General features: G+C 39.4%; 1 protein-coding gene across 1 annotated transcript in view; it reads right to left on the bottom strand.

Annotated features, from left to right (window-relative positions):
• The window catches only part of LOC101161414 (TSC22 domain family protein 3), a 33,663-nt gene extending 21,699 nt beyond the window's left edge, over positions 1 to 11,964 (bottom strand). Inside the window, exon 1 of the mRNA XM_004073175.4 lies at positions 11,253 to 11,964. Within this exon, the coding sequence (XP_004073223.1) occupies positions 11,253 to 11,593 (341 nt within the window). The 5' untranslated portion in view covers positions 11,594 to 11,964. The remainder of the gene's footprint in view (positions 1 to 11,252) is intronic.
• Between the last annotated feature and the right edge of the window lie 311 nt (positions 11,965 to 12,275).

Raw genomic sequence — 12,275 nt, 5'->3', positions numbered from 1 at the left:
AATTGATGCAAAAGCAAAGGATGAGGAAGGAGACAAAACCTTATATGATGAAATCCATGAAAAATGTTTGCAATATGATTTTTCTAAAAATATATTGACAGTATCACTAATGTTACGTTTGGCGAGTTGGTAAATTTTTGCTCGCATAGATGTAAATTTAAGATGCAAAAATATTGACATGAGTTCAGGAAAAAAACATCTTATTTATCCACCGTATCAAATAATTTACTATCAACAAATTTTGTATTCTTCCAGTAGAGCAAATAGTCATTAAAATGACCAATAGCAGATTATTTACTCTTATCATAAAGTTTTAAAAAATTAGCTAAACTTTCAAGGAAGCAGCCATTCTGAAATGAGTAGGAAAATCCCTTCTACTGCCCCTAGTGGAATGATGATGAAGTACAGAGTGGAAAACATGGACCAAGTAATATCCAATGGATTTTTAAGGAAAGTTAGGATTATACTAATGACAAAGAGATCTTAGAAATGTATACAACATAACAGAAAAGGTTATGTAGGGTTACAAATAGGATTTTATTTTGCTTCCTTTCTCTTTCTAACATTTGCTTGACAACAGTTTCTGTGACATTTTGCATTCAAACTGACAATAAATGGCTATTTTTGACTTAAGGTGCCTCAATTGGTCCAGCCTTGTCATTTGGCAGAAATCTGTGTCTGCATGAGGGGAAATGTTCCCCTATGAGAGAAAGAATAGTAGAAGGGAGATAAAGAAAGAGTTTTGTTTCTGATCGGCGCCCTTGCTGAGTCTTTACGTGGGCCTCGTGCATTCGAGCCGCATCGCTCCAAGCGCATCTACGTGTTTTCAGAGGACGGCTGACACTTTATATCGGCTTGTGTAAAGAACACCGCATGCAAACATGACCGACTGGTGTCCATGACGACACAGGGGAAAGAATTCAGGAGAAGATAAATGATGGTGCTGGTGCTAATTGCCCTGATGATGGCAGAGGGATCCGACCTGCTTCTTTTTTACATGAAAAACACAGACAGAAGCGAGGTCTTGGACAGGATGCATCTTGTTATTTTCGCACATTTGAGTTGGCTGCTCTTGCTGCCTTTCCCCCTCTTGCTCTCTTCCTTTCACACTGCAGAACAGCCAGAAACAATTACAGACTCACTGTAACCTGGCGTGGATTTTCATTTTCCTTTCTCAAAGCCTCTTGTCTGCCAGAAAGGCATCTAGAGACGGGAAGAAAAAAAAACAGTCTGGCAGAACAGGTCCATCTCTTCATTTCACCACTGCCTTCTGTTAGGAGGTCCTTACTATCAAACAAAACCGGGGTTAATATGAGCAGAAGCTGACATTAATTAGTCCTATTCTGTCTGCTTTAACCTCAGGGTCATCTCAGATAAAGAGAAAATGGCACTCCGGCTTTTGTGGCATCATTTTCCAGATTGGTTTTATCAATTTTCTTTTCCTTTTTACCCAAATGTTATAATGTAAATTGTCTTAAAACCTTCTTCAGTCACGCAGGAAAAGAAAGATTTTGGAAATTTGGAAACATGAAGCACGAGTAATTCCGGTTCAATCTGTGTTTTATGGTCAATGGGGATTTTTTTTTTTTTGAAAGCGTGTGCAATGTCAGGCTTATTCAGTTATACTTTATTCTGTAGATGCCAAGTGTTTTTTGTTTGTTTGTTTTTGCCTAACAAGAACCTAAAAGGTATTGACCAAGACAGATGTTTGAATTTGATTAAAAAGTTTAGATGAGCGCGTTACTTAACTTGATCTGTACTTCCCTGCTCTTTGTTCCCTTCCACCTGTTCCAGCATGTGTTGGATTTCAAGAAGTTACAGTTTACTTACAAATGCCCACATTAAATGATCCTTTTTTTTCAAACGTACCAGAACAGCATTAAAGCTTCCTTAGTGGTGCATAACTCACTTTGACAGGAGCTCACTGGCCAAAATTATGTTACACTTTATAACTTCAAACTCATTTTGCCCATTGCATGACAGGCAAGGTTTGTTTGGGGAAACTGGGGGCTATTAAATTCCACCTCCATCCCACAAGCTACAAAAGTGTTTACTAACAGTGGGGCAGTCGGGAAAAGCCAGCCCTGTTACCACACTACAGACCAGACGTGAGTCAAAAACATGACGGCGGTTGTCATTTTCTGCCCTGGAGGGCTCAAAAACCTCCTGAAGTTCACTGACGTCACAGTGGATTTTACCAGAAACTTAAGGATTGCTTCTCTGGAACAGCTTAAAATCACTTAATGCTACTTAATACTACTCAGTAAAAATTATGTAATATTTGTTTGTGTGAGGGTTTTCCCACATCTTCATTGATTATTTCAAATTAATCATTTTTTTACTCCAATCTTTTTTAATGCTTTTAATCTGAAACATAAGTAAGTGCGTGGACTTTGTGTACACGACAAACCCAACCTGTATGTAAATAGATTCCTGGCTGAATAAGCTGAGACATGCTCCACAATAGCACCGTCTGGCTTCATTGTGTGGATGACTATTGTGGTTATAAAAAAACAAGCTGCCTTTCTGGGGAATGAAAACATGTAGAGATTATGAAACAAACTTCCAAAGAGAGCAGACGGAGGAAGGGTTAGAGTTAATCTATAAGCATCTGCCCTGCAATTTCCAAAAATATTATTTTAATTGTTTTTCTGTGAATTTTTTCCACCAGTCATTACTTGTTTAGCATAATTGTGCAAAGAGCAAACATGTTTTTAATTTCCACTCTGTAAGTGTTCCTCACCATTCCAAAAGTTTATTTCGGCTCACGTCAACAGGAAGACTTACCATCAGTTCCACACTAAGGTGCGCTTAACATTTAAAAAAATAAAAATAAAAAAAGGCAGAATGCCGGAGTGCCTTATAAATGGATTAATAATGGTTTTGTTTACTGATGTCAAAACGATTTTGAGAGGTACACATTAGTTTTATAACTTTAAAAAGTAATGCGAAAAAAACTCAATACCTTTATTTAAATGTAAAACCCTGTGCTTCAGAGCACACCCATGTAAAGAAATGCCTTTCACAGTACGACGGCAGAGGGATACCTATCCATAAGTCACTACGGTTTCTCCTTAAATAAAAGAAGTTGGGACGCCACTACAGCATCAAATGCCCCTACAATTGGAGGTGTGGGGATAAGCCGTGGGTGTAGGGGAAGAATTTGGAGTTGGCCTTACAAGGTTGGGAGTAAGTGTAGCCTCAGTAACATTTGTTTTTAGTGGTATCAGTCTGTTTTTGAGATGTTACTAACAAGGTTAGGAGTTACAGGCATTTTGAATACGCTAACTTGGAGCGTTTCACCAACAAGTTCTAGAGTTACTGTGAACACATTTAAAAAAATCGGACTGACTGACAGACTTATCTTTGACTCTTTAGTCTTGCTTGATGTGCCTTACAGTTCGGTGGGCCAATTAAATGACACAAGTTCGAAAATAGACCATTCGCCGATGGTGCTCCTTATAACCCGGTGTGCTCAATAGTGGAAGAAATATTATACTTTATTTCTACATTCAGTTTTAAGTTAGTAAAATGAACTGTAGTCTGAGTCAATAAAAAAAAAAGGTAAAGAATGTTTTCAGCATTTTGAGGACATAAGGGAGATTGCGTGCTGACATTTTTCCTTTCCAGATAAACTAATGACTTCGTGGACTGTTTGTGATGCTGTTATATTACTTCTGTGCAGGGCTGGGACTGAAAGAGCACACACTCGCAAGGCAAGACAATTAGCAGCCACAGTCATGCTTCACAAAGATAAGATATAGTTACAGCAATACTTAACCCCCCCCCCCCCCCCTAATCCTACCCCACCGCCCTCTTCTGCATGTTTATATTTTTGCAATAACAGCAATACTAAGCTTAGATTGAACTCTTGACCTAGAAAAATGAGAGGTTTAAAGAAATAAAATACAAGAGAAAAGGTGAATTCTTGTTATTGTCTTGAGCTTTAATTTTAACTTTTAATGTTCTTTTTTTTTGTCAAAGCAGCAAAGTAATTTGAAGAAAAAGTGACTTGTAACAAGAGTTGCACCTGAGCAGTTTAAGGTAGAAAACGCCCAGAGAGGATCAGCAAACGGAGGGATGACTCTGCCAAAACTCTGGATCTCCAAGCAAAACAATGACAGCTAATTCTGTAAAATATTTGACTATGTAAGCTAAGAAGGATTTGGAGTTTAAATATCTACAGAATAATCAAGAATTTGAATCAATTTGTGAAGAGGAAGAGCTTAGAGAAGATAGATCTGTTTAAGCATTTTCTGAAATTTTATAACAATTGATCATAGTTTTCAGTTATTTTAAATTAAGCCTATAAGTACATTTTCTAATATCTTAAACATAAATGAGTCTAATCCTGTTCATTTAAGCAAATTATTAGATATTTTCTGGAAAGAAAAATTTCACGAAATTTGCAAATATTCTACAAAATATGGGTCTAAAGGATTTCTAAGGAAGTTGGCCAGTATTGCTTTTGTTTTGATGTCTGCATATTCTGATCTTGAAGATGTGACTCAGATGACAAAGGTACTTATGGAATTATAACCCAGCTCTGGTACATACTGTATCTGTGCTCAGGACAAAGGGGCTTAGATGGATTTCGGTGTCTGATATGTCAACGACAACATATTGCCGTGGGTCACCTGTTTGTTCTGTGTGTGTGTTTAATGCCATCAGATCTCCTAAAGCTTCTACAGCATGAACCATGTTAAGTTGATTGAAAAGAAAGAGTTGACTCCAATTAAAAAGTTTCTTAAACTGTACATAAATGATGTGCAAAAAGATGCATAAAAAGTTTTGTCTTTTGTCTTTTTGAAAAATGCAAACCGGTATCTGAAGTGACAACAATTTAAGCTAAAAGCAGAAAAGTAATTAGCTTTCAAAGGACAACCTACTATATATTTGTCCTGTTGCTAAGAGCAACTGACGTTTGGTTCCCCTGTTTGTTTGTTTTTTTCTTTTTGAAAAAGGGCAGTACAGTGGAAATTGTCGGGTGTGTTTGCAAAATTCAATGCTGACACGCACTGAACTCTTTCTTTGAGGTACACCACAAAGGCATCGATTGTCCGTGTGTGTATGTTTAGGGTGTAAATGTATACATGCTTGAAAAATGGATTCCCTTGCAGACAGTAAACTCCTTTTCAGTGTTCCGTGGACACACAAGCCATCGGAGCGTAGCTCCATGCATCTTTTGGCATCACACCAAGGACATTCACGCGGCCTCAACACAACCAGAGGCTCATTAAAAGGCTATTACCGTTTAGCCCTCTTTAACTTGGAAGCTCGGTAATGAAGAGCAAATTCAATTTGTTGTGCAAAAACAACAAATAATCCCCGCCATATCAACCTCCACCGCTTCAGACGAGTCACTGCCGTAGCCCCATCAGTGCCTCTCTTCAAAAGTAAAGTGCTAGATTCCTGTTTTTAAGGAAATCCATGGACCAACAGTACAATATCCTTAACCCACAAAAGGAAGTGTGACTTCCTTTAGCTGTAGTAAACTGTTGGAGTTTTGTCACAAACGTCAGCAGTCAGTCTATATTTTAACTCCTATTTTTAGTAAGTCCTGGCTGTGTTGTGTCTCAGCTCCAGACTCCAGTCTGACTCGAACTTCCCCACGTGCCGGCTCAAACCCTTTGCTTGTTGGGTGTTGATGTCCAGAACCCGCGTGGCCTTGAATTTGTTTGTTTTTATCTTTAAAGAGGTCGGAATTTCATTTGATCCCACAATAAACCAGGATAGAGTTAAACAGGTAGAGAATCTGACCTCCTGTTCAAAAGACTAAATAGTGCTTGGGTGTTAACTAAAGAAAGCACAATTATCTAACACTGTTGCACCTGCCCTACCTGTCGCTTTTCCTTGTTGGTTTAAGAGTTCTTTTGTTGCCATGTCTGTCAGTCAGTCACTATTCCAATTGTAAATGACCTGTTTCTGTCCGGACCAATCAGGTCCCAGGATTTTCAGACCAGTTTTGGAAAATTTTATAGATTTCAGATCTGATAACAGACTTGAAATTTCAGTTATAACACACCTTTTTTTTGTTCATTCTCATGGGTTTCTTTTGATTGTTTTGCATTTTGCATTGTTTTGTGTCGTTTGAGTGCCAAATTTATACATTTAGTTTGGATCTGATTGTTTTGAGCTTTTTTTCCTCCATGCTTTTTAGTACATCAGTGCATTAGCTTGATGCGAGAATGTGTAGAAATGATAAAAACGTCTTACAGTTTCATATCTTTGCACAATATATGGATACATTGCTCTAAAGTTGGGCTGTGGAAAGGATTCAAAACCTGAATCTTCATGGTGGCGCAGCAGTTAGACTCCACTGCTGCCACAGCTTTTAATAAAGTGGAGCTGCTTGTGATTTCTCAGAAAATACTTTTTTCATTTCATTCCAAAGTATTGATTGTACAAATAGCTTCTCGACTGATTACTTCGCTCTCACACTATCTGTAGAACAAGTCACTGCAGAAACGGACAGATGATATATGATCACAGTGTGGCACACTGGATGTTTGTGTGAAAGCTCCTCAAAGAAACTAAACTGTGTGTATAATATTTGACTTTGCCTCTTTTTTTGATCGATTGTATGTCTGCACATGAGGTACAACCCACATCTATTTGGAGACTTTATGCAACACAAACAGATGGTTTAGAAAAAGCATTTAAGGTATCAAGGCATGGAGGTTAGGGTGAAAAAGCTTGTGCACTATGATTGTCTAAAATGCATAACACCCTCCATGCAAATCATCAGCTATCAAACATGCAACAGGCAAGTGTGTTCTATGTACTGCTTTACTGGCCCAGATGAAAAAATGAACATCTGAGACTGACCTGCATTAAAATCAGCTGCGTGTGCCACTCTCTGGTATAACCATTGACTGTATGTGAGAGCTGGATTGAGTCACCCCTCCCTCCTCATTTTCCAAACAGAAAGTACCCCTAATCTCTTAGACTTCTATTGAGAAATAAACAGCTATTACTCAGTCATTGAATTTGTCAGAAAATCCATTCTTACCCTATTAGCTGTTTTTAACATGTTCTTGACAATCCTAATTTTTTTCATGATATATATACATTTTTTATCGCAAGTTATTCAGAACTGACCAATCAAATGCCTGAAAAAAAGCATGTGGTGCCCATTGACCCCTACTTTGAATGTTTGAAACATGGGATTGACAGATTCTCTCAAGCTCGTTTTCAGTGAAAGAGGTGTGGCCTTCCAACAAGCTCACTTTTGATTACCATAGAAATGTTGACTCAGACCAACTTGGGCCAATTACTGCTTACTGACATCATCTCGCTTCGACATGGTTGCATCAGCATTCGGGGGGAAAATGGCGACTTAATTGACTTCATTTGTTTGTGTGTTTTTTGGAATATTTATTTCTTTACTTAATTGTGGATTTTTGTGGGCCCTCACATTTAGAGGGGCAGTCACCACATTTTTGGGAGGCGTTGTTCCCTCTTGCCCATGCCTATATTTGGCCTTCAGAAGGAAGAAAAGGCTGTCTGGCTAAGATCGTCACCTGTGGCAAAACCAAGCCCCATGAAAAACGACACACGGTGGTGGGAAAGCATAATATTACGTAGTGTCAAAACAACTGACTTACCCCTTGAAAAATGCTTCTCATTTTATCTAAAGTAGTCAGATACACTGGCAAAAACTGTAACTCTATCTAACATGAGAGTTTCTAATGGTTTACCTGATTTAAAAAACACCTTTGTCACTGTACAGCTTAAGCACTATTTATCTTGGTTGTTGGCATTGTTAAAACAGGTCATCCTTATGTAACACTTTGGTGCAGCATTGGAGCTTTATCAAGCCTTCTTATACCTGATGTCCTCATGAAGTGGAAAATATGCTAAAAACCCATGTTATATCATGTTTTAGGAGATGTGACTTGACGTTATTTCTTCACTAAAAGTGGGAAAGTTTGTGTTCAGGAGCCAGTTGAACTAAAAGTAAAAGTAAAAGTGAGACACTGACGTCTTCAGTCATCATATTGGATGGATTTATTTACTTTAGAAGATGAATCCATAGCTGATTTTCTGGGGGGGAGGGACTCTCTGCGTTGTTTTTTTTGTTCAGTTGGCCAAGCATTAAATTACTGCAAGACTTCCCTGAGTTTGCCCTCATTGACACTCATTTATCAGTCTTTCCTAATCAAACTGCAAGATTTTCCTTTTTTTCAGTCAACAGACTCAAACCAGGGGATTAAAGTTATGTTTTATTATTACACAAGTCATGTAGCCTCTTGTCTCAACTGGTCTAGAAGCTCGCTATTGTTCTCAATCCTTTTCCAGTAAAATCTGCTGAGAAACTCCCTTTGAAACAGTTTTATAAGCTTTATAGTTTTGGATTTCAAAGTTCTTTCAAAACAAGGTATTGGTGGCATTGCAGTAAACTGAAAGTTCACAGACCCCAAACCTTGTGATGAATTTGTGTGTCATCGCAGCATGACGTTCATCCTCCTCACCAGAGTCTGTGTGGTGTTTAGTGAGGGCTTGGAAAAGACAGTGGACTCTACCTTTATATCTGCATTTAGTAGATAAAAAAGTAATTTAATACATTTCTTTGGGTTTTATCCATTTGAAATCTCAGATCCTGTGCTCGGTTCTCATTTTGTCCCATTTCTGTGAATAAGGACAAGTTTTTTTACTGCTTTCAGACCAGTATGAAAAGTCCAGAACAAACTTCCTCAAGCTTTGCTGAAATGTTTTTTTTTTTTCCTTTTAACAAGTGAGGATAGTTGCTGATGTGAAAACTGACCACCCAAGATGAGGTCTTTGCAGAAACCTCAGTTAGAGTGAAACCAGAAAAAAAAAAGCACAACGCTTTTCAAATGGCAGCCTCGCAAGGCTGCATATCTGCTTCCCGTGACAGGATTAGGACCTTAATACGTGTAAATGAAAGAGTATGTTTGTGTTTCGGCATGAAAACCTTTTTTTAAAAAGGGTAACCCTCAAAAATGTGTGTTTTTTGACTAAAGCAGGCTTGATCCATGACTTTGAAGCCTCTTAAGGGGAGAATTCAAGGTCAGAGTGTTCTTACTAAACAGGCTGTTTGTCAGACAAACAGCTGAGCTGGTGTGGTTACATGCTCACCAAAAAACATGAAGCTTTCTGTCCTTATCTACTTCTTGGAGGAACAACTTTACACAAAACTTTTTTTTTTCCCAATGAGATGGACAAATCCTTATCTATTTGCATTAATTAACTTACAGCAAAAATGCCATTTTGAGCCAAGTGTCTCTTTGTGGGTTTTAAATTGACCACCTTTACAGGTATAAATAATAAAACAGTAATACATTACAAATCCTGTCTCTAAAAAAGGTTTTAAGCTAAAAATATATCAATCATGATTAAAAGTGTTCTAACACACACACATCTTAACTCTAACACTGAGCACAAAGTGACAGAATCATGTCAAATCTCACTGATGGCTGTCATCAGCCTAATGTGTATTTTAGCTGAGCTCAGGCTTTCCGCTTAATTCCTCAGTCTGCATGTTATATGGATCTTACATGAGGAGATAAGAGCAAAGTTATAACTTATAGGCAAGTAAACACAAGTTATTGTTTAACTTCTGTGTACATTCCAAGACAGCCACTGGTGATGTTTGATAAAGAACTGATAGAGCCTCTAAGAGAGAACATTGCTGGCATAAAACCTGTAAACATGTGGGTTGATAGTTAAAGTGGTGTCAAGGAGGGAAAAAAGGAAGAGTTTATGTAATATAGATTTTTTGTAAATGTAGTAAAGATTCTTTTTCAAGATGGAAAGTTTCATTTATACTTTTTACTAAAGTTTTATTGTAATTTGTATTCATTTTTTTCTCACACTAGCATGATTCAGTTTAGTGATGTTTTCTTGTGTAATTGACTTTCATCGAGATATAAAGTGTAATTGTGATTTCTTAGAATTGAGTCATTGGAAAGGTAAACTCTAATTGATTGTAGACAATGTTTGGTTGAGATTTAACACGAACATGTCTTTTTTTTAAACCAAATTGACAGTTCTGTCGACGGCCTTGTATAAATAGCGGGGCTGCTACATCTCCAGATCTCACCGTTTCGCCCTGACAACAAGATAAAGCGCACAGTTACATAAGGCTGACTCACATTCAGCGTTTCAGAAAGTCCTGAAAGGAGCTGAAGACATGAAAAGAGTAAATGTGAGGTTGAGGTCATTTGACAGAGGCTGCCAAGCATCCAACTGACAAGAGCGCCGTCCTGACAAACAATGGCAGCAGAACCGACCTTGTCATAAATGCTCCTCATAAACGCTGTTTGGAACGAGACGGAAGGAGTCACCAACCTCAAATAATGAAGGATGATTTTTCTTGAACCATGACACGACGCCGTTAGAGAAAATCAGAATATGTTATGTAAGATCATGTATTTAAAAAAAAAATGTTGGGCTGACTTGAGGGTGAAAAGATGGTCAGATTTCTTTTATGATTTGGAACTTTCTTTCAGTTCCTTTCTGGATGTGAAAACCACAGTAAAACAAACTAATGTAAGCATGACCCAAACATTTTGCTTGCTTCTTTGGGAAACACATGAGGTGTTTTTAACCTCACAGTCTTATCTCATTCCATCAGTGAACACACAGGTCTTATTCTATCTTTTCACTCTATACTGTAAAGCCTTACATAAAGCTACATTCACAGCGCCCTCAGCAATGCATGGTCAAGTGACCACTTTTAATGAAAAGTCTATATATCTCTACACGCATTAAAAGTTAAAACAGGTCGGTCGAACTTCGACCAATGAGGGACTCAGATTTGGCGGTGACGTTTAGATGATGTGCCCCTTTATTTCATGGAAGTGCTAACCGTTTGAAAATTGATCGTGAAGGAGAAATTTAATGATTGCGGTTTGTGCCCGGCTAACCCAGTCTATCATTTATCAGAATACAGCTGTGAAAAAAAAAAAAGCCTGGAGCAAGACTTTCACCGATTTTCACCGGTTCGACATTTTGCACCAAGACTCTTCTAACTGTAAGTAGCGGATATGTGCTAATAGACGATAAAAAAACCAAAGAATTCCCTCCCCGCTCGTCTTCGTTCTGCAAACCCACACTCAGCACGTTATTAAACGTATCACTCGCCTAGTGTGATTGTAACGTCAGACTTACCTTCTGTTTTCATTTAATCTAAACGCATTGGATGTGAACAGGTAAAATATGCAGTTTGGACAAAAGTGTGAATGTCAAACGTTTGATTCTGTTGAGTTTTTCTGTGACAGACATACCTGTGAAAGAAAAGCAGAATGGACAGCATGGTCTGGTCAATGTTGCTGTTGCAGATCCCCTCATTGAGCAGGAAGCAGGGGTCCCTCACTACCGAGTCCAGCGAGTCCTGCCTCATGATGTTGTTCAGCTTGTCTGTGTTCAGGTTCTGGTACATCAGCTGGTTGCGGAGCTGACGGAAGTGACTCACGCTGGGGCTGGTTGGGCTGGCCGGGATGCCGCCTGCGGTACCCAGGCCCTGAGATGGGCTGCTGGACAGCGAGTCGTCGCAGCCGTTTGCCAGGTCCAGGCAGCAGCTGCAGCAGTCCAAGCCGATGGGCGAGCGGCAGCCATCATCTGACATCTTGGAAGGCCAAGTAGCAGGTGCAGGACTTACAGGCGTGGATGACAGAGGCTGAGGTGAGTGAGTGATACACGCAAAAAGGGTGTTTTCCTCTTCTCTGACAAGTCTAATGTGCTGCCCTGTCTCCTCTGCGGCACCAGGAGGGCTAAATGTCAGGTCGAGTTCCTCCCTTGAGAAGTGCAGTCACGCTGAGCCACTCTGCCTGCTTCTATCCCTCAGTTCCCCCTCCTGTGGCTCAGCCGTGTTGAGCCTTTTTGTTCAGAGTTGTCGCTGTGTTGCTACACAAGCACACACATCTACACACTCCCTCGGTCCGATTCAGCAGGAGTCCGCTTGAAAGCAAAACCCAGAAGCTGATTACTGCTTATCACTTTTTCCCCAGTACTTTTTTTTCTTATGTTGGCGTGCCTAGAGACAGAGGGAGTGGAAAGGGAAGGGAGGGAGACGCTGGGGGCGGGGAAACTTTTGTGATTGGTACACAGCATTGGGTACAAACTTTGCTCCCTCCTCTTCTGTTCTTGGGCTTAGCCATGCACGTATTATGGGCAGGGAAGGGACACCGCGAGGGGAACGAAGCTCTCAAGCATGCCTGAAACATGTGCAGCTCAGTGAGCTCCACCCTGCAGTACTCACAGTCCAGCGAGCATCCGAGAAAGTTGAAGCTGCAGGAACACACAACCAC

The sequence above is a fragment of the Oryzias latipes genome, chromosome 10, assembly GCF_002234675.1.
Source record: "Oryzias latipes chromosome 10, ASM223467v1".
Lineage (NCBI taxonomy): Eukaryota > Metazoa > Chordata > Actinopteri > Beloniformes > Adrianichthyidae > Oryzias > Oryzias latipes.
The sequence above is the reverse complement of the archived record's forward strand: the minus strand, read 5'-3'. Positions and strand labels throughout refer to the sequence as shown.